General features: G+C 43.9%; 1 protein-coding gene across 1 annotated transcript; it reads left to right on the forward strand.

Moving 5' to 3' along the window:
- The first annotated feature begins 203 nt into the window (after positions 1-203).
- pex7 (peroxisomal biogenesis factor 7) lies at positions 204-25192 on the forward strand. The gene is made up of 10 exons (XM_030345797.1): positions 204-519; positions 895-952; positions 1304-1457; positions 1663-1740; positions 1877-1985; positions 7372-7478; positions 7892-8008; positions 9263-9318; positions 14885-14984; positions 24594-25192. The coding sequence occupies exons 1-10, from the start codon at positions 408-410 to the stop codon at positions 24675-24677; spliced, it is 975 nt and encodes a 324-aa protein (XP_030201657.1). The 5' UTR covers positions 204-407; the 3' UTR covers positions 24678-25192.
- Positions 25193-26095: the final 903 nt, after the last annotated feature.

A 26095-nucleotide genomic window follows, 5' to 3' on the forward strand; every position in this document is an offset into this window, starting at 1 on the left:
GTTTACAGCCTTTGCTGTGGGGTCTCATAATGGCCGAGTCTTTGATTTTGTGAATATAACCATGCAAAATGTGTAATGAAATGTAAAATGCGCTATAGGCCTAACGTTAGATATCCTGAGAAAGTAGAATAAACTGGTTGGTTGCTTCCTAAATTCCAAACAGAAGGTGAAATGTCGCCACCAAGCGGCCAACACCTGTAGCATCACGCTAGACCTTTGACTTGGTCACGTGATAACAACAAGGAAGTGGTATTGCAGACTCGATAAAAGGCATGAGTTTTATTCAGTGTATATGCTTCTAATGAGGTTTATAATTATTTTTGAACGCGTATGAAAATAACACCAGTAAGCGATATACTGCCAGCGACAGCCGCAGCGCACCTTGGCTGTTAACACCTGGTTAGGAGATGGGTGTGAAGGTGTTTAGGAGTCCTGCCCGCCATGGCTACGCCGTGGAGGGATCTCCCTTCATCCCCACCAGGTTGGCCTGCGCTGCTTCACAATACTACGGCATTGCTGGTGAGTATAATGTCCGGAAAAGGACAGGTATACGTCTAAATGTGGACTCCGTTTATGTGGACGAATTTCAGGTATCTGTATGATGTGTATGATGTGTGTAAATAAAAACAGTATGATGATTCAATGACAGGTCAACCAACATCTACAGGCTGTTGTTATGGATTTAGCCATCCACTCAGAGGGCAGGATAGTGTGGTGCCTCCCAAGTGAAAGGTAGTGGGTTAGATTCCCCCGACGTCCGCAGCCAATTTAGTCATCCTTCAGCAAGATGACCTCGAACTCTGTCTGCTTCATCTGAATTCTCCCCAAGTTTCTTTGGGTATCAGGTAAACATGCCTGGCACATGACAATAGTAAATAGTTTGTTTCCTTCTAGGTTCTGGCACACTGCTCATCCTGGAAGAGACGGAATTAGGGATCGCTCTGGTGAAGAGGTAGGACTCAACCACTATTCTTCCTTTATTCCTTATTTGTCAGAGTCTCCATCTAAGGGCACACTCAGTCCAAATCTGTATGTACCCGTATCTATCTGTAAGCACCTGAGTATCACTGTGCAGTATTTTCACTGCATGAATGTTCCGGGGGCAGGATACTGTAGCGAGTGGTATTTCACTCCCAGCCCAAAACGTACTGGGTTTGATCCCCCAATGTCCGAAGCCTAACCTGGAGGCATCCTTGAGAGAGATGACACCTTACCCCTACCTGCTCCTAATGAAAGTGTGTGTGTGTGTGTGTGTGTGTGTGTGTGTGTGTGTGTGTGTGTGTGCGTGTGCGTGTGCGCACAGCTGTGAGTGGAGCGACGGGCTGTTCGACGTGGCGTGGAGCGAGACCAATGAGAACGTGTTGGCTGCCGGGGGCGGGGACGGTAGCCTGCAGCTCTGGGACTCATCGTCCAATCACAGCGCGCCACTCAGAGTGGCCCGCGAACACACACAGGAAGTAAGACACACACACACACACACACACACACACACACACACACACACACACACACACACACACACACACACACACACACACACACACACACACACACACACACACACACACACACACACCAATGCTTGGCAGAATAACAGCAAGGTCACGTTGTACTCATCCACTTGTTGTACGTGTGTGTTTGTGTGTGTGTTTGTGTCTCCAGGTGTATTCTGTTCACTGGTCTCAAACCAGAGGAGAGAACCTGTTGGTTTCTGGGTCCTGGGACCAAACGGCTAAAGTGGTAAGGCTCACTGTCTATTTGGTTACCTGTCTTTCTGTCTGTTTAACTGACGGTCTGGCTGTTAGCCTGGCTGTCTGTCTCTCTGTCTTTCTTTGTCTAATCTTTCTTTCTTTTCTTTCTTGGATTTTGTCATCAGTGGGACCCAACTCTTAGCAAATCACTGACCACACTCAAGGGTCACGAAGGGGTCATCTACAGTACTGTCTGGTCCCCCCACATCCCAGGATGCTTTGCTTCTGCCTCAGGTGAGCTGGGGCCTAGTCACATGGATGGAAAATATCTATAACTCTGGCAGGTGATGAGAGATGAAAGATACAAACAGATTTAGGAAAGAAAGAGAGATAACATGAATGAAATATTGGAAAGTGAACAAAAGGGAAGGAAAATAACGATGACAGATAAATGGGTTACATTTTATATCCACCTATCCAAACATATTAAGTTACCTGTTGTTCAGAAGAAAATGATTGAATACCCTCTCTTGCCACTAGGGGTCAGTCTTGTTGTATTATTTACCAGTTCTTCGAGGTAATTAACATTTTTTTGACCATACATTACCAGTGCACTACACATTACCAGTGCACACTTAGTTTATATTTTTTTTTATTTTTTTTGCTTCAATAAATAATGTATTCATTAGTGTTTGACATCGATGGGGCCTGCTGCCGCACACCTATATACACACCCACCTCCAAATGAATTGACCCAATGTGATTCAAATCTGCTTGACTTTCAAACTGCTTGACTTTTAAAGAGCCTTCAAACAATCAAGATAAAAAAGCGAGCCTACCTGATCTTTGGTATTTCCCTCATGCACCCAAAACACTTAACAGCCTCTCTAATCAGCTCCCCGCGTTTCCTTATCCACTTCCTGTTGCTCCTCCCTGCCCCTCGCTGGGCTAACACCAGCTAGCGGTTAGCTCCATCACGCGGCCGTGAAGTCAATGAGTGTGTAACCGGAGGGAGGCTGGGGCTTATCTCATCCACTCTGAAAGGGAGTGCAATTTTATTACGTCCAAGATCCCCCCCCCTTCTGACTTAGTGGGAGCTGTTATGTTACCCCCCCAGGTTGATTGAGGGGCCCTGCTGCTAGAGGAGTCTACTGATATAAAGACCCCTACTGCCTCTGGCATCTTCACCTGTGAATAGCACTTAGCGCCCGTACCACTTGGTTTCTGCACACTGTCATTATACTGTGAGTGGATCTCCGGTCCTGTTGTGGGTCTGGTGCTGGTTGTGCTGTCCGTCTGTATTCATGGGTTGCGACCCAGGCTGCAAACCAATGTCCCTGTCCAAGAGTGAGTGAACCCCCGTCCGAGCTGGAGAACTTCTGCTGTAGTTAGAAAGCTTGAGCTAGGATGCGCAGCCAATTTAATACCACTAATCCGTCACAGCGTTTCCGGCGAGATGTTAAGAGTTTTGCTATTTTACAGAGTGTTCCCTCGATATGACATCTTAATACATTTTAGTCACACTTCGTGAGACCCAAAGTCAACTATAGAAGGCAGTGCTTTATGCTCTCCTTCTTTCAGAGGTTCTGTTCAGGGTTGCATTAGCATCAGATAGCAGTCACAGTGGTAGACCCATCTCATCTATTTTACGCCTCCCTTAAGTCCACCCGTCTTGGTATCTAGTGCCCAGGCGCAATCAGGAGTGGGTTCATTAGATTGAGTTTTAATTGGTTTTTCATAGTTTGTGTTTTCTTTCCTCTTCTTCATGAAGAGAGATTGTGAAGAGGTGTCGATTTGGGCTTCTAAGGTTAATAGAATACACCATGTTGTTTTGAGTTTTATTAAATCAGGTGGTGAGGGGGAGGGTGGCGATTGAAGGGAGCAGGGAACCAACTATTAAAAAGGTGCTTCTTGTTTCAAACGAAATGGTTTGATCCATCTACAGTAAAGCCATCTGCCCCGCCACCTAGCAACATTTCCAATCAACAGTTTAAGTGGTGCAAATATGAGTCAAATATGAATGTTGTACTTGTTAATGGAGGTCTTACCGTACCTTGCTATCACATCCAATAAGGTTTGTCTTGGGTTTGTCTTGAATCTCCTTGGAACTCTCCAATGCTAGCTTAATAAAATCGTTCATTTTAACTCTAACACCTGCTCTCTCCCTCGTAGTAGGCTAAGTGACCCCAGGAATCCAAACAAAGTGGTGTACGCTTAAGCCAACGCTTATCAGACGCTTTGTACAATCTGGTTTTGTGTTGGCCTGTTGTGGCAGATCTGATCAGAGCTGGAGATACACGGCGACAGGTCGGTGTCCCGCTGGCGCTCCCCACTCTAACTCGTTCAGTGACCGGCAGCCCTGCTAGCATAAACCCATTAGGGCTTCTGTAGCTGGATGCCAAACCGTTCCCGCTGCTTATCCCCTCCATGTTTTCCCCTCTGATATCGTCCATCAGGCTAACTTCAGCGCACAGATACACTCGTAATGCTGTCTTGGCAAATATAATTGTTATAAAACAAAAAGGTCAATTGGAGAGCTAAACCATTTCATGCTAGGACGGTAGCCTAGCTGGCCTATAGAACTGCGAGAGAAGTTTATGGCTACTTTCCCTAATTAGTTCCTATTGCAATTGATGAGCTTAACTTTGAGGAGACACGCTGTATCTAGTGGTTAAGCAGGAGGAATTGACCAAATTGGGAATGTGCTAAGCGTTCACATTAAAGGTGGAATGGCTATCACAACGTGTTTTATGGGAGTATATTAAATGATACATAGTCTAAAGCAATTTCCCGTGTAGGATACTGTGGATGAATGCTAATAGCGCTTTGGTTAAATATAACTCTTTAATTTAAAATAAGCATGGACAAAACAAGATTCTGATTGGGCTTGATCTTTGTGTGTTTGAGCAGTCCATACAAACTACACTTCAAAAAGCTAGAAATACAACTTTTTGGGGATCACAAAGCAAAAAAAAAAATAATGATTATTCTTTGAATACCAGATGCAGATCATCGTTATATCAAAATATATTGTATGATATGAAACTTAACTTATGTGGAAGACTTAGTTTGACATTGTGAAGAGATAGCCAAATATTATTTTCCTGAAAAACCCAGTTCTCAGTTTCTTTGTCTAGAGGGCTAGCCTGGCTAAAGCCTAACGTAACACACACACACACACACACACACACACACACACACACACACACACACACACACACACACACACACACACACACACACACACACACACACACACACACACACACATAATAATGAGAAAGATAGGTGTGTGTGTGTGCGCATGTGCGTTTGTGTCTTCACAGATAAGATACAATTTACTAGTTCAGCAACCCTCACTAAGACCTTTATCAGTCAATTGTAAAACCAAAATGCCAGTCTTCTCATGCATGGAATACCGGTCAAAAGTTGTGCTGTTCAGTCCATCTTATCTTAAGTTGGTAAAGTTGGGAAATTTCAGTGGGTCCTCTACCCTATGATTCCGACCCAAATTGTGCAGCCAACTTCAAGTGTGGATTTCTGTTCATGAATGTGTCGATCGCATCACTTTCTGTGGTGTGCGGTAACCAGAAATGTCAAAGTGTCTCAGAGGATCAATGAGCATGTCCAATTTTAGCAGTCAAATCAATGAAACCTTATTGGTATGGACCTCAAAGGTTGTATCAACGAAGGTGGGTGACATCACTTCTGATTGTATTTGAAGCGAGATCCCAAACAAACAGAGCCAGCTCACCCATCCCTTCTGTGTTTCGTGCAGCCAGTAAAAACTATCATGAACGCAGCGCAAAACCCCACAACACCCACCCATAGTCGGTGATTGGTTGGAATACTATTTATTTGAGTTTTGCGTGCTTGTGTCGAGGAGAGAGTGTGTGTGTGCATTTGTCGAGGAGAGAGTCTGCGTGTGTGTGTCGAGGAGTGTGGATGTGTGTGTCGAGGAGTGTGCGAGTGTGTGTGTCGAGTCGTGTGTGTGTGCGTGTGAATGCCCGTATCCCTGCCCGCCGCCGGCGCCAACTCCCGGCGCTGTTGTATAACAGCGGGGACATCGCCGGCCCTCGCTGATCAATAACAGCCAATCACCGGAGTGTTTTTTCCCCCCCAACACTTGAGATGTATGAGCCAATAACAGCCGCGGTGGATGACAGACAGGAAGTCGTACTTCATGTGGCGTGTCACGCCCCGGTGGAGCCCGCCGTCGCCGAGGTAACCCAGATCCAGGCGCCCAATCTGATTCTGACCGACTTGGGCACTTTACAGTTGGCAGTTTTCCATCCACTGTGTGTGTGTGAATTTGTGCGTGTGTGCGCGTGCATGTGTATTGTGTCGACTCTGAGCCCTGGGGAGGGCTGAGGACGGTGTGGCCGTTTGACCTCAGACCACAGAGGTGCTCTCACCCCCTCTCCCCCAGTGCAGAGCACATTGACAATATATAATAGTTTCAAAATATAAATATAGAATAACTCTGCCTTTTGCAGCGTGGATGTGATGGCATTGGGGCTAGGGGTTCTACGATCCACACGGTCATGAGGAAACCAGCAAGGTCTTGGTTAACCTCTGCTTCCTGTTTATAGCTGTATAACAATACCCATTTATCACAGAGGTTTGTGTTTTGTGTGTGTGTGTGTGTGTGTGTGTGTGTGTGTGTCAGAGATGGGGAGTCTGAGACTCGGACTCGAGTCGCACTTAAGTCGCACAAACGGCACGCAATTATTGCTTTTTTAAATCTACGTTTATTCATGTATTTCTATTAGGGATTGGCAACGATCCTCGAATAGCCGAATAGTCTGTGTCTGGGGGTGGCTTAGTGGGTCTGAGCTGCGAAATTAAAACCTTTTTTTTTTTTTTTAACTATTATGATAAACTGAAATGTAGGAGTCCAGGGTAGAGACACCCACCCAATAGAATCAACTTCATAAATTCAGATTTGTGTTCATATTTATTTTGCATCATGATCCTCTTACACCTGTTCAGATTTGCGTTCATATTTATTTTGCATCATGATCCTCTTACACCAGTTGCTTTAACATTCTGTTATATAAATATCATTTTTGTCCCAAAAGGGGAATCCGTTTTTTGCAGCTGGATTAATTCAGCATGGTACACCTCTGACAGCTTACAACGAGACAAGCTGTGGTTTATGGCGGGGGGGCGACCGCCGGCACCTATTCAGGAGACCCGTCCACACACAACACATTGAAATGGAGAGATATATCTCAGTGTTCACATTGAGCTTCACATTATCTGTTGATTGTTGCAGTGAGTTTGCATTTACACACACACACACACACACACACACACACACACACACACACACACACACACACACACACACACACACACACACACACACTGCGACAGAACCTGTCCGCAGTACAAAGTGTATCTTTGTGAAGCAGCCTACAGTCGTTAAATTAACACTTAATCTCTCTCACTCTCCCTTGTTCTCTCTCTCTCATGCTCCCTCTTCATCTTGCCCTCTTCCCCTTACTCTTTTCTCTCTACCTCTGTACTAGTTCCGCTCCCTCCCCGTCTCTCTCTTAATCTCTCCGTTCTCGATTCAATTATATTCAGAAGAGCTTTATTGGCATGGAAAATATTCATTGACATTCCTTAAGCAGTGATCTCTCCTCTCTGTCTCTCTGTCTCTGTCTCTCTCTAGGTGATGGGACGCTCAGGGTTTGGGACATCAAGAGTGCTGCATGCCGATTGGCCATCCCGGCCCACAAGTCCGAAATCCTGAGCTGTGATTGGTGCAAATATGACGAGGTATGGTCCGCACCATGCAGTTGAAGCACTTTTGGGATCTGACAGTGGTGGTGCTAATGTCTATCAGACACAGCCTATAGCTCTCTCTCTCTCTCTCAATTAAATTAGAAAGAGCTTTTTTGGCATGGACAATTTACAGATGCAATGCCAAAGCAGTTTAAAAGTACTACAAAAAGGTAAAGAACAAGCTCTCACTGACTGACTCACTTACTCACTCACTCGCAAAGAAACAATGAATGGGAAAAAAACGTCAACATATTTGATGAATTGTGTGCATTTACTGTAGAATGTTCTGGTTACTTGGTGTGTATGTTTTGTGTGGAATATTCTGTTGTGTGTGTGTTGTGTGGAGGATGTCCTATTAACTGTGTGTGTGTGTGTGTGTGTGTGTGTGTGTGTGTGTGAGTGTGTAGCACATGGTGGTGACGGGGGCAGTGGACTGCAGTGTGTGTGTGTGGGACCTGAGGAACCCCCGGCAGCCCGTTTGTCAGCCACTGGTCGGACACTCCTACGCCATCCGCAGAGTCAAGGTACACACATACACACACACACACACACACACTATAGTGACCACCCACACATAAACGCACACACAGACACACTATCGTGACCACGGACACACACACGCACACCCACACACACATAGTGCACACACACAGACGATCGTGTCCACCCACACGCACACACATAATTGTGACACACATACGCACACACACGATTTTGACCACGCACACTCACATACACAGACACACAATCGTGACCACACACACACACACACACACACACACACACACACACACACACACACACACACACACACACACACACACACACACACACACACACACGATCACGACCCCGAAAACATATACCCTCAAACATACACATACAGACAGACACACACACAATTAACATAATTTGTGAGGAAACGTCTGTGGATGTACTGAAAAACCGACGGTGACAGCATCAAAACACCCACCTAAATGGAATTAACAAGACACACAGACACACCGACACACACCCGCGCAGACACACAACCCACAAATGTCTTGAATTAGGTGGGTGTGTGCAATCTTAATTTATTGAGTTTGTGTTTGCAAGCTAGTTAATGTCTCTCTCTCTCTCTCTCTCTCTCTCTCTCTCTCTCTCTCTCTCTCTCTCTCTCTCTCTCTCTCTCTCTCTCTCTCTCTCTCTCTCTCTCTCTCTCTCTCTCTCTCTCTCTCTCTCTCTCTCTCTGTCCGTCCCTTACCCTTTGTGGCCAGACATCCCTGATCGATTGCCTTTCATCAGAGATGAACTAGTCCAGCTAATCTATTGCTGATGAGTGTGTAGTGGCAAAGTCAATGTGTGTGTGGGTGCGTGTGTGTGTGTGTCGGCACATGTGTGTTCTTTTTATAGTGTTGAGAGAGAGAGAGAGAGAGAGAACAACAGAATTTTAGCGATAAATATATACAATTGTTTTGTAGCTCTACAGGGCCTCCTAACCCAGGTGTTATTTTTCCCACGTAACCAGGTGAGCAAAGACAAACTACGAACTGTCCCCAGTCAGCACTGTGGTCTGTTGGCGTGTGTTTAGACTTCTGTCCCCCTGGGCGGAGTCGACCGGAGCAGGTCTGCTTCCACGCTGAATCAGAACAAATGACAGCGAAGGAGAGGGCGGGATTTAGAGATAGAAAGGGGACATTTACCAATTCATCCTACCTGTGTTGATGTTATTCCGTGTCTCTCCCTCTCTCCCTCTTTCTCTCTCCCCTCCTTCCCTACCATTCTCTCTCTCTCTACAGTTTTCTCCCTTCAGTCGGACGGTGTTGGCATCCTGTTCCTATGACTTCAGTGTCAGGTAAGCGTTACCCTTTAATTGCCGCTTCCCATGTAATAAACGGTGGGTTCTCATTGGTTTTAACCTCCCAGTGGGTGGAGCCAACAGGTTGAGTAATAGGCAGGCCTAATCGTAAAGATTCAAACATTTGAACGTCAATCTTTCCTTTGACAGGTTAAACTCTTATAATAAATGCTTCCTTTTTACAGCTGTCAAGTTAAATTATTTGAGTCCCCTCTGAATCTCGCCATTGCTTGCTCTAGTGTTGTGTGCGTAAATACCCAGTGTGCTATCTGATGCCATAGAAGACGACATCTTTCTTTTTGTAATCCTCCATTTATACAATGAAATTCATAAAATAATGTTTGGATACATGTCATTTAGGAGCAGGTAGGGGTTAGCTGATCTTGCTCAAGGATGACTACAGGTAGACTGTGGACATTGGGGTTCTAACCCAGAATCTTTGGGCTGTGCATCAAACCCTGTTAGACCTGCTCAAATCACATAACTAGGCAAAGTACTGTGATATTGCTTTCATTATTAGCAGTTGAATGATTAAAAATCACCTTTTCAACGCTGCTTTTCCTCAACTCTACAACAGCGTTAAAGGCAGAGTTTTTGATTACTTTTTAACGCCCCATCGATTGCGTTAAATAGCTTGCTAAGTAACGCTTTTTCCTAACTGTCAAATAAGCTCCTCATCTTGATTCTCGCAGACAGTAAGGATGAACTTTCTTCACCCAATCAACGATAACCCTAGTCAGATCACTGCACTCTGTTAATGAAAACATTTCTGATGGAGCTGATATTAATGAATATATGTGATATTATATTTTACTATGTTAATCGATCATTACATGCTATGAAAGCCGGATCGTGTGATGATGATTGCAATTAGTATTAAAATAGCCTATTCGGTCCAATTGCAAAAGTTGACTCTTGAATGAGCCACCTCCGTGATCGAGTCTTCATAAGAGATGAATGATCAACCACCGCAAGCGAGTCTTCAACAGTTTGACCCCTCAGAAAGTGGGTTTAATCTGCGTTGTATATTAGACTACTACCTGAGTTAATGTGGATTTTATATTTAAAGTATTTGGATGACACCTAGTGGAAAATACAGTGTTATGACGGCAAAAACACTGTATTTTACCTAGATTTATATAATGCAGGTATAAAATGAGGTTTAGTTTTGACCCTTTTGGCGTTCCATATATCCTCTAAAACAGGCACGCACACACACACACACATGCACGCACGTACGCACAAACACAAACTCACAGGTGCCTGCTTGTGGTCTTTGTTTGAGAAAACGGAGGCACCTGTCACCTGCTATCCCGTGTGCGCACACACACACACACACACACACACACTGCAGTATGTACCCTGAAATGCTGGTTTGTTCCTGTGTGCTGATCCAGGTTTAAGTAACCCCTTTGACTTTGAGCACAGAATTTTATAATTCAGCTCATTGCTTTAAATAATGGCAACCAACACTTTTTTTCAGTTTTATATTTATCTAAAACAAGCGTTTTTTGTTTTCAAATAATTTCATTTTCCATTATCAACTTTAGCAACCTTTTCAAACTGCAAATTACTCTGCTATAAACTTTATGTATAAATGGAAACAAAACAAACCTTTCAGAGTTGTTGATGCTACATTTAATTTCGTCTAGCCAAAAGATACATTTTATTGGATTTTTCTAATTTTGTCAAATAAGTTTGACATGATTTGATTAATTAAAATGTGGGATGACTTTATAACAGGATATCTGCATATTTAATTCTGCAAGCACTTTATTTCTCCACATTATCTCCAACCACAAGCTGCGTGCTACAGCGCTGATATCCCTTTTGTTCGCTGCTTCCACTTGTGTGATTATCTGTTTGGGGTTGATGGTTTTTGAAGCCTACCGTGTTTGCCCTTTTCTGGGTTTGGGTGAAAATAATCATATTAATGTGGTGCTGGGGAACCGGAACTCCTGTTAGTCCTCTCTATTCTACAGTGGATGGAGGACTTAGTCCTGGGAAGACTCTACTGGGGACTCTAGTGGAGTTAGGACTCTAGTCCTGGGAAGAGTCTACTGGGGACTCTAGTGGAGTTAGGACTCAAGTCCTGGGAAGACTCTACTGGGGACTCTAGTGGAGTTAGGACTCTAGTCGTAGGAAGACTCTAATGGGGACTCTAGTGGAGTTAGGACTCTAGTCTTAGGAAGACTCTACTGGGGACTCTAGTGGAGTTAGGACTCTTGTCTTAGGAAGGCTACTGGGGACTCTAGTCGACTGAGGACTCTAGTCTTGGGAGGATTGTGTGTTAAAGTCCTCTATTTAGGACTCTTATCTGGACTCTAGTTTAGTAAAGACTCTAGTGAGGACTCTTATCTGGACTCTAGTTTAGTGAAGACTCTAGTGAGGACTCCAGTGACAATTCTAGTCTAGTGAGGAGTAGTTATACTGAGGTCTCTAGTCTAGTGAAGACTCTAGTAGGGATTCTACTCTGGTGAGGACTCCAGTGAGGATTCTATTCTAGTGAGGATTCTTCTCTATTGAGGACTCCAGTGAGCACTCTAGTACTCTAGTGAGGTCTCTAGTACTCTAGTTGTGAGGACACTAGTGATGACTCTAGTACTCTATTGAGGACACTCGTGAGGACTCTAGTACTCTAGTGAGGACTCTAGTACTCTAGTGAGGACACTAGTGAGGACTCTAGTACTCTATTGAGGACACTCGTGAGGACTCTAGTACTCTTGTGAGGACACTAGTGAGGACTCTAGTACTCTAGTGAGGACACTAGCGAGGACTCTGGTAGAGCTGCCCCAAAAAAATATGTTCTTAGTCGACTCAAGCTGATAGTCGACTGACCGTCGCACTTTTAATGTCATTGTTTAAATATACCATTATCGGGCATCAGAAAATGGTTTGGTTTGCCTTTTAAATATCCTTTTTACAAGCACACTAATAAAGCGGGCCCCCTATTCAGACCCTGACACATTGGTTCTGAATGGGTCGACAATTTTTCCTCATGTTTTTTGTACACAGTATAATTGCCCAAATAGATGCCGTAGAGCTTGTTGCTTGTCAAAACAAATAAAGGCGGAAACTATTAGTTTGTATCTCCATGTACGGCTAAAGTAATAGCGATGTCTGGGGGGGGTTTACCCTCGCGGGCGCGTATCAAATGAACCCCTGGTGTGTGTCCGGTCCCGGGGTTGTGTGGGGCTCCAACAGGGGAGCAGTTATTGCAGTAGCGGTGTCAGGGACAAGACGCCTATGAGTTGATCAGGGCTCGTTGAGACCACGGATGCATTCGGTTGCAACGCTTAATCATTCCATCTTTTTGCGCGACTAAACGTCTCATGAAATATGAGTCGACTACGCCCCTTCCTCTTGACTCATGGCTAGTACACTATGAGGGGCACTGGACTCCTGTATCTGCTGAAGGCACCAGCCAGGGTTTTCCCTGACGGCTCATGGAACAGGTCTCAGTGCGATGGCTCCCTGTGTTCCCCTGTTTACACGGGCTCCATAATGGACGCCCATTGAGTCATTGATCAGGGTATTGAGAGTAGTTGACGCGGCACCATCTGTCAGATGTTTACCCAAGATTGTTTTCGGCAGATAGTGTTTGAATCTGTGAGCATATACTTGCGTCATTTAGTAGTCATATCCGGTTCTTTCTATCGTTCTTTCTTTCATCATTCTTTTCGTTGACTGTTGCTTTTTTTATCTTCACACTTTTTATTTGTTCTTTCGTTCGTTCTTTCATTTTTTATGTTTTTCGTTTTTCAGAGTGAGGTAGAGAGTATCTGTGGATACCTTTTGTTATCCTGTCATTCTTTCCTTGCTTCCTTCCGTTGGTGTACTTTTACTATGAAAACAGCAGAAGCTGTACATCACGTTTTTTCTCTCTCTGCTCTTTCATACCTGTTTCCACCATGCCTTTAATTACTCTCTTAGTCACAATCATTCTCTCACACACACACATTCGACAGGTGGTTCTGCAGTGAAACACAATAGAGGTTAAATAATAATAAGTTACCATGGAGACGTTGGGAATGGACCTTTCCAACCTAGTTTACACAAACACGTTTTTATTTGTACTGCCATTTGTCCATGTACACTCTCAAACAAAAACAGACAAACATTTACGCACACACACGGCAAATACACACACATTGATGCATTCAGGCATAAATCCACAAACACAAACCAAAGAACAGAGAACAAACCAAAATGTGTTTCTAGATCGGTAGATGCGTGTAACACATGAGCAGAGTGCAGGTTGAATCTCCTTTAGAAGCACATTTCTCAACCATGCTGACTTTAACCACACAAGACAAAATACATAGTTATGTATAACCTTTCACTATCCGATACCCTCATGGTTACTCAACATGTTTTTAACTACGGAGATGTTTTAAACAAGCAACACCCCGCCAAGGCTTCCAGGTAACCTGAATCGTTTGTGCTAAACGTGGTCTAGTCTGAGGTGAAACGTCAGCCCCGAGGTAACAGTCAGTCTAAACATTCAACCTTCTAGTCCTCTCTGTTTAGTCAGTTTGGATATGATGTGATGAGAAAGAACATAACTTAAGCTTAGTACACACCAACCAAATACCCAAGAAGAAGAGAAAAGTTTAGAAGTTACGTTTTATTCATGTTTCACTCCATCTCGAAATGTTTACGCAAATATACCCTTTTTTTTATCTTCATTAGACCCGACTATCCAGCATGTTTTGGGGTTTGGTTGAGCAGCTATTTACTGAACATCTGTTTGAGATGAGAACCGCAGGCTTCAGTGAACCTCAAGCATCCTATAGTGGTCAGCATGATGGATCTGGACCCGATAACTCTCCATGTGCACTGACCTCACATATATGTGTATCTATATATATATATCTATATGTAGATATAGATATAGATAGATGTAGAGAATGTGAATGGTACTTATGGGGATAATAGAGTGAATGGAGCTCATTCAGAAAGTGGCTTAAAAGCACTTGCAGTGAAACGGTCCTGATGGGAGGATCTGCTGAGTCAGAGAACACACACACACACACACACACACACACACACACACACACACACACACACACACACACACACACACACACACACACACACACACACACACACACACACATTAGAGTGTAGACTCACACACACACACACACACACATACATTAGAGTGTAGACACACACACACACACACACACACACACACACACACACACACACACACACACACACACACACACACACACACACACACACACACACTTTAGTGCGTAGACATGCACGCACACACAGAAAGAGTCTTTCAATTAGTCTGATTGGTTGAGGTCTGGGAATAGTGTTTTATTGGCTCATTCACAATTTAAACTGTCTCACTGACTCTCAAGCTTTCTCTCTCTACCCTCTTCCTCTCTCTCTACCCTCTCTTTTATTCAATGGCAGTTTTTAACATAGACCATTTTAATCTCCAATACATTGACAAAGCAAGTAAAAATTAAAGTTGCATCCATAAATGACAAAATGCAATACTACGGTGTGTGTCGGTGACCTGGTTGTCTGCATATGTTTTTAGGTTCTGGGACTACAGCAGCAGTCAGCCTCTTCTGGAGACAGTGGAGCATCACTCTGAGTTTGTCTGTGGGGTAGACTTCAGCCTACACACACCCAACCAGGTAAAACACACACACACACACACACACACACACACACACACACACACACACACACACACACACACACACACACACACACACACACACATAATCAGGTCACACACACACACATAACTAGGTCACACACACGCATAACTAGGTCACACACACATAACCAGGTCTCACACACACACATACATAACACATGCACATACAGACAAATAATAAAATACAGCTCAGTCTATTCGTTAAGGCAAGGCAACTTTATTTATGTAGCACTTTTCATACACAAGGCAGACTCAAAGTGCTTCACATACAACATTGTCATACAATAAAATGTATTAAAAATGAATTAATAGAAAAGAAAACATATGCAATTTTTTTTTTAAATAGATGTAAAATAAAGGCAAAGTTAAAAAAGCATTTTAGAAAGTGCAATGTGTTTAAGATCAGATCAACATTCTCTCTGGTCTCAAACCCTTTCCCTCTCTCTGATCATGTATCTCGCTGGCAAAAATAGAAAATAAAGGTATAGTTAAAAATGCCTTTTTTTTTTAAGCACAATGTATTTAAGATTTAGCAGAAACCTAAAGCAAACATAAAAGTCTTCAGTCTTGTTTTAAAAGTGGTCAGAGTTGGGGCAAGTCTTAAATCCTCAGGGACAAAGACACAGAGAGGGCTTTAGGGTTCCCTGATGACGCTGACCATAATCTGGCTCCTCATGACCAGGACAATCCACATCAACCTGCCATACAAGCAAAGGGCAGTCCTAGTCAGACAACAGGACCAACTGTTGGTTTTGTGGACAGAAACACTGGAACCCTGCACACACCGGAGAAGAAGTACAGGAAAGTACAAAGGATGGTTCAATCTGCAGTATCAAAAATTAACTCTATGGACATTAAAACAGCATTCCCCTGGTGTGTCTTGAGATTCACATTCGTCCACCTGTTGAGGTCAGGAGTGAAGGGACTGTATGGTGATATTGATGCTTCACTAATGGTATAAGAGAGTGGAAGATAGTGTTGAAAGCTGGAACAAAGAAGTCCAACTTCGTCCATGCTGAGTTCTACCGGTCGGACACAAACGGTGTTGTGACCGGGTGCTTGCCGCTCATGACCATGACTTTGTCTCAGCTGGCTCCAGCACATTCACTCTAGTCATTCCTCGCCTGAAGGCAGCCTTTGAAGTTGGCAGAGAAGAAGGGCAAGGCTTGCGGTATATTGGCATGGAGTTGGCCCGTCCAAGAGGAGCTGTGCATGTGAAACAGAAGGTCTGCATTTATGCTCTGCAAGAACGGGATTCTCCTCTCACAGCTCCAGAGGTTGATCAACTCAGATCAGAAATAGTTCAAATCCTTTGGGTTGGAAGACTGAGCAGGTGATGTGATGTTTGAGGCCTGATGTGATGCTCCACACCTGTACCACAATGCATGATGCCATCAACATCATCAGAAGACAGTCAGGAAGTCAATTTGATGTGCCAGAACCTCGGGGAAGACATCAATTTGAAGTTGGTTGGGTTCAGTGATGCCTCTGGGACACCTTCCAGACGGTGGCAGGCAGGGAGAGCATCTTCTCATGCTGATGGGGGGGTGCAGAAACATGCACATAACTCTCACATAACTGGCTCCTGCTGATGCAGAGGACAATGCCATCTTTATGGAGAGCTCATGGCAGATCGTGTTATGCCTATGGTATGCGTCACAGATAACCTTTTATTCAGTAACCCAAAAAAGGCGATGTTTTAATCTCTTAAAGAACTCATTCACTCTTTATGTGTGATGTGTCATGTGGACCCACATAAGGGAGCAGCGAGGGAGTCTGAAGGATCATCACTTACTTAAAAAATGCGTTAAAGAAAATGTATGGTCTTTTCTACAACGAATACCTTAAAAATGGATGATTATTACTATGCTAATTTATGTTCAGAAAGAGTTCCTTAAAGGAGAGTGCGATTTTGAAGTTCTACTTTGCTCTACTACGTACTAATGATATTGCTGATGCATTTTTATTTTTACATGACACTTCCCTCTGTATCTGCGGCTGCGCAGTGAAGATGCTCTTCAGTCCGTCGCTTAAAGCGATCCCTTTTTTTGACTCTATCACTAGTAAGGTTGATTACTGCAATGGTCTCCTTACAGGTCTCCCAAAAAAAACTCTAAAGAAACTTCAGCTTGTTCAGTATGCTGCTGCTAGAGTTCTAACAAAGAACAACAAATTTGAACGTATACACCAATTCTTAAATTTTTACATTGGCTTCCTGTAGGTCAGATAATTGATTTTAAAATCATGTTGCTACAATAGTAGAGTCACCACATCACCACCCAATCTCGTACAATCACTACCCCAGGTCCTTTCCATTACAAACACATTCTATTTAAAACGCTTCATCACCGGATTCATCAAAAATTATCTGAGGAACAAAACTACTTTCTCAGAACCCGCTGGATCTTCTCTGAACTTCCAGCCTCTGAAGGCCTTCCCTGCTGCATGCAGTAGTGTCATGTGTTTTCCTGCCCATGCACTTACAGTAGTGACCTCCAAAGTAGGAAGCCTATCAACTAGAAAAGGGAATGTTTGTATTCCGTCAGAACACTGGTAATGCTGGTAACTGGACCGGGAGTGCTCAATCTTGGTCAGTTTTCCAGTCAGGTTTATTGTTATTGCTCCTGTAGGGAGACTGTAGGCAGCGGTGGTCGATATTTCCATCCTAAAGTTTTCCGCCATGTCTTTAATGTCCTCATTATTGAACTCGCCACCTTTTGTTAGTGGAAGGTCTCTGTGGCGGACCGGGACACTGATCAAACTGATGAAGGGGTCAACAATGACACCAGGTTTCCAGTCACAATGCTGCATGTTTTCATTATGGCTAGGACCTCATTCTCAATAGACTGTTCAGTCTCAGTCCATTATGTCCACACCATAATGACCTGAAGATGGGAGGCCAAGAGGTGTTGTTGGCTGAAATATTACTGCCTTATCATTCTTAATATCCAGGTCCTTTTCACTGATGCTTTCCTCAATAGTAGAGGAACTCTTACTTTGGTTTCAATTCAACATTTGGTCTGGCCATTCGAAGAAGGTATCTTTACTCTCTTGGTGGAGTGCACTGCTCGCCCATCACCGAACTTCAAAGCCTTTCCACCTGCTGTGTGATTTATTCGATCGGCTCTTTCTCACTCTGGGCATTTAAAAAGCATCTTAGCCACGTTTCGCCGTAAATAGTCCTTGCGCAAGCAATGTCAACTACAGTGGGATTTTGCACTCCTCTACTGTGCTTGTTTATTGCATCATTTCTACATTTAATTGTAGTCTTTTACTCAATGGTAGGTGCTCTGGCAAATTGCACATCTGGACCGTTTCCCATACTCATCCATTGGATTTGTTCCGGGTAAAACCGGTTTCAACTGATTGTTCATTAAGCTCTACTTGTTGCCATCTCTCCTTTGTTCAGGGTAGTTGGCAGCATCTTTGATCACTGAATACCAGACATGGGGGACTCGAGTCACATGACTTGACTCGAGTCAGACTTGAGTTGCAAATTTGAGGACTTGAGACTTGCTTGACTAACACTAATAAAAGACTCGACTTGACTTTGACTTGGTCTTCATGACCTGAGACTTGACTTAGACTTGAGATGGATGACTCAAAATGACCATTTTTAAAGTTAGATTAAGTTAGAAATTATGTTGTATTTATACATTTTATATATATATATATATTATTTTATTTTGAAACATGGATCGGGTGATTTTACAGTGCAATGAAAGCACGCATCTCGGCTGATTGCGCTCTGCACGGACAAACTGCCACTGTGTGAGCAGGTCATCAGAGCAGCAGTTAAGGACGCGGCAAGACCAAAAATAATTCAATTTGGGTTCAAGTCAATGATAGTAAGAAAAAGAGGACAGCGGTATGCAAGGACTGCAGCTCAAAAATCAGTGGCACGATCACCACAACATCAAACATCCGTCACTACAAAACCACAAAAAAAGGTAAGCTACGTGACTGCGTCTTTGACTGCGAGATTGACTCGAACTGTTCTCGTATACAGCCACCTAGAGGTTATATTTGATTCTGTTGATAGGTTGGAGGTTATGATCATAAAAACATTTTCGAAATATTATGGTTTTGGAATGTTTTGCAATAGTTTGAGTTATTTTTTAATGTTAAGACATTGTTATTGTTAATGTTGAAATAAAACTCAACTTATGAACCACCCTCTTTACCGATTTTTAAATGTGGAAACTGGGTTAGATCATCAGATTTTTGTATGACTTGACTTGGGACTTGCTTGAGGCTTGAAGGTTATGACTTGAGACTTGCTTGTGACTTGCACATGAGTGACTTACCTCCACCTCTGCTGAATACCATCTTTCAAGAGTAGCCCTGTCTTTTCGCCAAAAATCCACCGTCCGTTAACTTGATAGCATAACATTCTCAATAGACTGCATTGGGAATAGCCATAACGAATTTACGTATCAGATTATGTCTCCGTTCAAAACCCACAATAATTTTTTTAGGTAGTTTCCTGGTTCGATTACTAGAAATAGGCTCTCAGAGAAAGGAGAAAGCATTATTATTCACATACTCTAGGAAACATTGGCCAGTAGTGCCGACTGCTATCAAGATGAATGACCAACACATAAAACACAAAGCGCTAATTGTGTCTTTCAACGTAGTTAACGTAGTTGGTGTAATAAAATCAGCATAAGGCTGTTACCCTCCCCCCCCCATGTCCTACAGCATGTGTAGTGTCCATTGGGAATATGACATTTTAGCAGCGGTGTGTGTATCATCCCATTCAGCTCATCCTCATCCTCATCTTCAAACCGCTTGTCCGGGGTCGGGTCGCGGGGGCAGCAGTTCTAGCATTGGGCCCGAGGCTTCCATTTCCCGGGCCCCATTGACCAGCTCTGACGGGGGGATCCCGAGGGGTACCCAGGCCAGTGTTGAGATAAAATCTCTCCACCTAGTTCTGGGTCTTCCCCGAGGACTCCTCCCCACTGGTCGGGCCTGGAACACCTCCCTAGGGAGGCGCCTAGTGGTGGACCACCTCAACTGGAGGTAGCCGCAGCGAACAATCGCCCGCAACGTAAAATGACCTCTGGTGTTACATTTACAAACCAAATAACTAAATACAATTATTTAATCGATCAAAGAATTTGTTCACTTGCCTACTCGATGCTGTGGTAGCTGTTGGGCGTACGTAAGAAGTACATACATCATATTAGAAGTGTGTACTGGCACCTTACACAGGCAAGTAAAGGGCGCCGTAGTTTGGAAAGGGAAGGGTCAGGAGAGGTTATTCATCATATAAAAATAAATGTGTGCCAGAAATATGGCACCCAAATATACACCCACAGTCACGAATGTACACACACGTACACCCAACCAGGTCCCAAACCTACTTGCTTCTTAATGTTAAGGGACTCACGCTCAGGAAGGACTATGGGACGACTACATGCATAGGGGTCCATCCCAGCACCCCTCAGCTGGCAGTCAAACAGACACCAGATTAGACACAAACATGCATAAACGCCCACACACATGCCTGCATACACCCACACCAACATTTCCGTCAGGGAGAAAAAGACAATTAACCAAGTGGCAAACTGAAAAGGCCATGCATGTCAAATTAAGGCTGTCTCTTTCTCTGTTTCACACACACACACACACACACACACACACACACACACACACACACACACACACCAGACAATTGTTTTGTTTCCTTCTCAAGCGGGCGCTCCTGGATTGAGGAGGAGAGTCCAGGAGCTCTTGAACAAACAGGACTTGAGGTCATAGGTCTGAGGACGGAGAGGTCCCGTGATTCGACCTGATGGGGGAGGGGGGGGGGGGGGGGGGGATATGTGGTGGTGGAGAGCGTCCGTTCATTATGTCGTGTTGGGGATGCGGGGGCGGGGATTTGTCTGACATCACAGACACCACCCCTCAAGTACCAATCATCATCTGCCGGCTGCCGGAGTCCCTTCCCTGCCCACTCAGTCGCTTTTGTTCAGTGTGACAGCGACTGTGTGTGTGCGTGTGTGTGTGTGTGTGTGTTTGTCCATGTCTGAGGCAAGTGTTTGTGTGTGTGTGTGTGTGTCTGTCCGAGGGGATTGTGTGTGCGTGTGTGTCTGCGTGTGTGTCTTGGCGGTAATGAGCTGTATTGTTAGCTGTATTGTCATCAGACATGTCATTACAGCAAGCTGTTGAAGGAGGACACACACACACACACACACACACACACACACACACACACACACACACACACACACGTGACCAAGTTTAGCTCTCCATATGCGTGTCTCTTCCTCCTCCCTCGCCCATAACCCAGACCCATTCTGATCATCTTCTGAAACGTCTTGTTTCCCAGGCTCCCTTATCTCCTTCCCCCCCCCCCCCCCCCCCCCGCCCCGGGCGTTCATGAAGGTTTTCACATGACAATCATCGCAAAAAAGAGTGCCTTATTCATTTATAACAATGGGACGATCCAAATGGAACTGTGGCTGTCTTCTGACATGAAATAAGTCATTATGTATAAGATACATCAAATTTCCTCTTATGCAATAATATTGCAGAAAAACTGGACAATTTAAGTAATTTTTCCGAGTTGGCGAAGCAACTTCCGATCTCAGTGACGTCAATGGTCCAACTTAATTCTGGCAGCACATGTATGAAGCAGTTCACTCGGATACTAGGAACTGTTGCAGCCTGAGGGGTCCCCCTGAAGGCCCATGAAATGTACACTTGTGCTCCCCGTCTTATCTGGGCATCGTCTTATCTGGGCATCGGGCACCTTCATGACGTCTTTCAATCGTGTGTGTGTCAGCTTTTTATGCTAAAAGGGTTTTCAGGCAGTTTTTTTTATCTGTACTGAATTATTTTTAAATAGGTTATTCTGACTCACGTAATCAAAAATGTTCAACTTTATCTGTTGCCTCTTTTTTTTGTTATGTTTTCTGGCCAAAATAAGACTCGAAGAGAATGTTCTTGTCAAAGGAAAAGAAGCACCACATAATGTCTAATGGGGCATGTCTTCTATATATTTCAGAAACAGAAACTGTAGTCAAACCGTCTGAATTCTTTCAGGCTATAGGTTTTCGCTGTAACCGTGGGCCTTGTTCAGGTTAGGGGCCTTTGACGTAGCGGTTTCTTTGAGGTTCTTCCTCTCTAATTATTTTTCCGTATCATGATTTAGAAACACCTATCAGAAAATTATGTTTCTTATTGTTTAATGTCCTCTTCCCTTTAGTTCCCTTCTACTGCCCTCGTGCTTTTTCTCAATCTTCCTCACGCAGAGAAAATTATTTCTGTCCACAGCTGCATTCTCTCTCTCTCTCTCTCTCTCTCTCTCTCTCTCTCTCTCTCTCTCTCTCTCTCTCTCTCTCTCTCTCTCTCTCTCTCTCTCTCTCTCTCTCTCTCTCTCTCTCTCTCTCTCTTGTTCTCTGGCTCGCACACGTTTGGTCTTTGATCCGTTGTGCTGCAGTCTTGGCTGCCTTCTGTGTGTTTCAATTGTGTGGTGGCGCTAAAGTTAATTAGCGATGGGCGATCCTCTCCTGAAAGAAGCGAGTCACTGTCTTGGAGTTTTGCTAACTCACCCCCACCCTCCCCTTGCCCCGGTCATTGGTTCTGTCCATCTCCAACAAGCCTTTGAAAGCCACAGAGAATACTGCTACAGGGAACTCAATACTTTGTTATAATTGTAACGTAAAAGAAAGAAAGATGAAAAGCTTTTGCTTTTCATTTTGCTCACATTCGCCTAAACAAGCCAAAATGTTTAAATATATAGATCGATAGCATTATTGATATAATCATCAGGGCAAAAAGTTTATTAGTGATTATCAATATCTTTTGTAATGAAATTTTCCTTTGGAAATACTTTTTGAATTCTGAATCGCCAACTCACAAATATTTTATGTTTACCACTAGGTTAACAGCTTGAGGATAAAAAAAAAAGTGCCCTTCTAGTTGAGTTGGCCATCGTACGTCAAAAGCTATGTGAAGTTCCGGAGAAGTCGGAGACAGTGTTCAAGTTCACAATAAGCTGGTAAAAACCAAATATGCCCCCAATGGCTCAAAATGTATATCTGGATTATCTTTTGCACTGAAACATCTTGTGATGTTGCAAGTTTGTTCTCATCTTGCAACATGAGAACGAGTATGAATATTCATACTTGTTATTCCACAAGTATGAATATTCAATCAGAAAGCAAATTTTACCCATGATTGTGTTAGATTTCAGCTTATTTATAAAACTGTTCAAATAGACGTAGTAGTAATTTTTGAGGTGGAAATCAAGGTAACTTGACAGGTTGTATCAGAGGGTCGAATAGATGGTTTATTCGAGGATGTAATGCAGCACAGGTACAGACTTAGGTGGAATAGTCTTAGTGTAAGAGTTGATGAGCAGTCTCCCGACATCCTCCTTGGCTGTCGATCCCTCTTCTCACCGAACCAAAGGGTTGTAAAGGAAGTATTATAATAAAGAAAACGTGAATAACAGGAGAATAGAAGCACTCTCACCCTTGAAAAGGTATATGGCCCTGGCTATGTCCCAGACGACCAGGTTGGTTCATCCTTGTTGAGACATAACAAATGGCGAAATGTTGGAAATAACACCTTGTTTCAGTATGGAGGCACCGGCCTTTTTCTAGACTAAGAAATGTGAACACAGAGAGACACTAAAATACGCCAACATTCTACAATGGTTTGCACAAAGCAAACTTGATTCATCGTTTATTTGGAAGTACGAAAATGTTGCAAACCGATATGTATTCCCAGAATTGACATTTAAAACCTAATGCAAGGACAATAACTACTGCCATGAGTGTTTTGCTCCTGATGTGATGCCAATAAATAAATGAATGTTTGCATGCATAAATGAATTCATCTCTCCGGGTCACTCGATAGCTGATTCTCTCTTGCTCAGAAGTTTATTTTCCTAGGATGCTTTGTGACAGGGAAGCCAACCGATTTAACATGCTCAGATTCTGGCAAAGGGCTTTGCTGGGCAGGCTCACATAAAAGAGCCGGGGAAGACTTTGGTGGCGTGTCTTCTAAATTATAACCCCGGGATCCATAAAGGCATGTAATTCAGTTGATGGCCATATCCCTCCTGAGTATCCCAATGCCGTTGGGGTAGAGAGGAGATAACAACTGCTACCCTTCTCAGGTCTCAGTCCCTCCGGGGCGAGACCGGGCCTTTTAAACGTCTGAGGCGGTGTCATATTAGGAAGGAAAGAGAATAAGATAAATGAGCAGATGGCGTGTGTGGTTAAATACAGATACACCGTCGGACTGGGGTCCAGGCGGCCAGACAATTTCCAATCAGCCCCAGAGGCAAACGGAGCCTTTAAATGAGACCGTTCCCCCCGATGTGATGGAAGACCGTCAAAGGCTGAACCTCTGATGAAAGGGCTGGGCTCCCCCTCTGGTTACACTGAGGTCCCCGTCCCTCGATGTATAGTCTTATTTGATCCATTTTGAAGTTAATACGTGTCATTAAGGAGCAGATGGGGAAAGACGTTGTAAGACTAACCTGTGTGTGTGTGTGTGTGTGTGTGTGTGTGTGTGTGTGTGTGTGTGTGTGTGTGTGTGTGTGTGTGTGTGTGTGTGTGTGTAGGTGCTGGACTGCTCCTGGGACGAGACAGTGAAGATCTACACACCTGCCTGCCTTACAGCTGGAACACACACTGCTGGACCATAGAAAACACGCACACACACACACACACACACACACACACACACACACACACACACACACACACACACACACACACACACACACACCTCAAAAATGCCTGTCTGCTTTTCAGGCGTTGAGAGTAAGACACTGAATTTTAAATGTTGACTTTGGAGACGCTACGATGATTATGAGATTAATGCACATCGCTTTATTGAACACTGAGAAATATGCTGTCCATTCTGATGACCTCACAAACCACACAAACACATCATAATCAATAATTTTCCAAACAAATGTATTTTTAAATGACTGCCATAGTAGTTGGTTATTCGTATTCGTTTTTCCTATTTATATATTTAAAATGTCTGAAAATAACAACGCTATACCCTTGATCTATTTCCGTGTGTGTTTTCGTGCCTGTGATTAGGACGACAAAGTCTATCTTTAACAGTTGTTTAACAGTTGCTGTGATCATAAAATAGGGTTCATGAAGACCCCATAAACACAGTAAACCCAAAAAAATTGGGACTTTTTGAGTTACTAGTATGCGTCTTCCATCCTCAAATCAAAAATACTATGCTTGAGAAAATGAATGTATGTAGGATATGCGTGTGCGTGTGTATCCATACAGTATCCATATATGCATATGGAGGGGGAAGAGGGGATGTATGTTAGGACATTGCCCAAGGCCTGTGAATGGGAAATGTCCCCCATCAGTAGCCAATAAACACTGGCTTTCCAGTGATGCATACAGAATCATTCCACCACCACCAGCTACCATTCTTGCTGAAAGGTTATTACTCTCTCTCGCTCTTATCTTCCCTGCACCTTTTGATTCAGACTCTCTCTCATGATCTCCCTTTCTGTCCTCTCTCTCCCTTTTGCCCCTTTCCCCCCCTCTCTGTCCTTTCCACCTCTCTCTCCTTTTCTCTGTCTTCTCCACCCCCTTCTCCTTTTCTCTGTCTTCTCCACCTCTCTCTCGTTCTCTCCTTTTCTCTGTCTTCTCCACCTCTCTATCGCTCTCTCCTTTTCTGTCTTCATCACCTCTCTATCGCTCTCTCCTTTTCCCTGTCTTCTCTATCGCTCTCTCCTTTTCTGTCTTCTCTCTATCGCTCTCTCCTTTTCTCTGTCTTCTCCACCTCTCTCTCGCTCTCGCTCCTTTTCTCTGTCTTCTCCACCTCGCTCTCGCTCCTTTTCTCTGTCTTCTCCACCTCTCTCTCTCTGTCACCATCTTGTCATTTTCAGGCTGTTTTCTGTCGTCTCTTCTCTTTCCATCTGTCCGTCTGTCTGTGGGAATGGGAAATGCCTCTTATATCCAGGGGAATTGCCCCTTTAGAAGGCAAGATGCTGTGTCCGTTCATGTCGGCTAGGCGTCCGCTCACGGTTTGAAATGAGAGGCTGCTGCTGTTAGGGAAGGAGTGGTGATGACGACCTCTAAA

The sequence above is a fragment of the Gadus morhua genome, chromosome 21, assembly GCF_902167405.1.
Source record: "Gadus morhua chromosome 21, gadMor3.0, whole genome shotgun sequence".
Taxonomy (NCBI): Eukaryota; Metazoa; Chordata; class Actinopteri; order Gadiformes; family Gadidae; genus Gadus; species Gadus morhua.

Coding starts and splice junctions, on each gene's coding strand:
- pex7 (XM_030345797.1), top strand. CDS start 408: ATGGGTGTGAAGGTGTTTAGGAGTCCTGCCCGCCATGGCTACGCCGTG. Junction 520..894: donor ACAATACTACGGCATTGCTG/GTGAGTATAATG, acceptor GTTTCCTTCTAG/GTTCTGGCACACTGCTCATC. Junction 7,479..7,891: donor ATTGGTGCAAATATGACGAG/GTATGGTCCGCA, acceptor GTGAGTGTGTAG/CACATGGTGGTGACGGGGGC.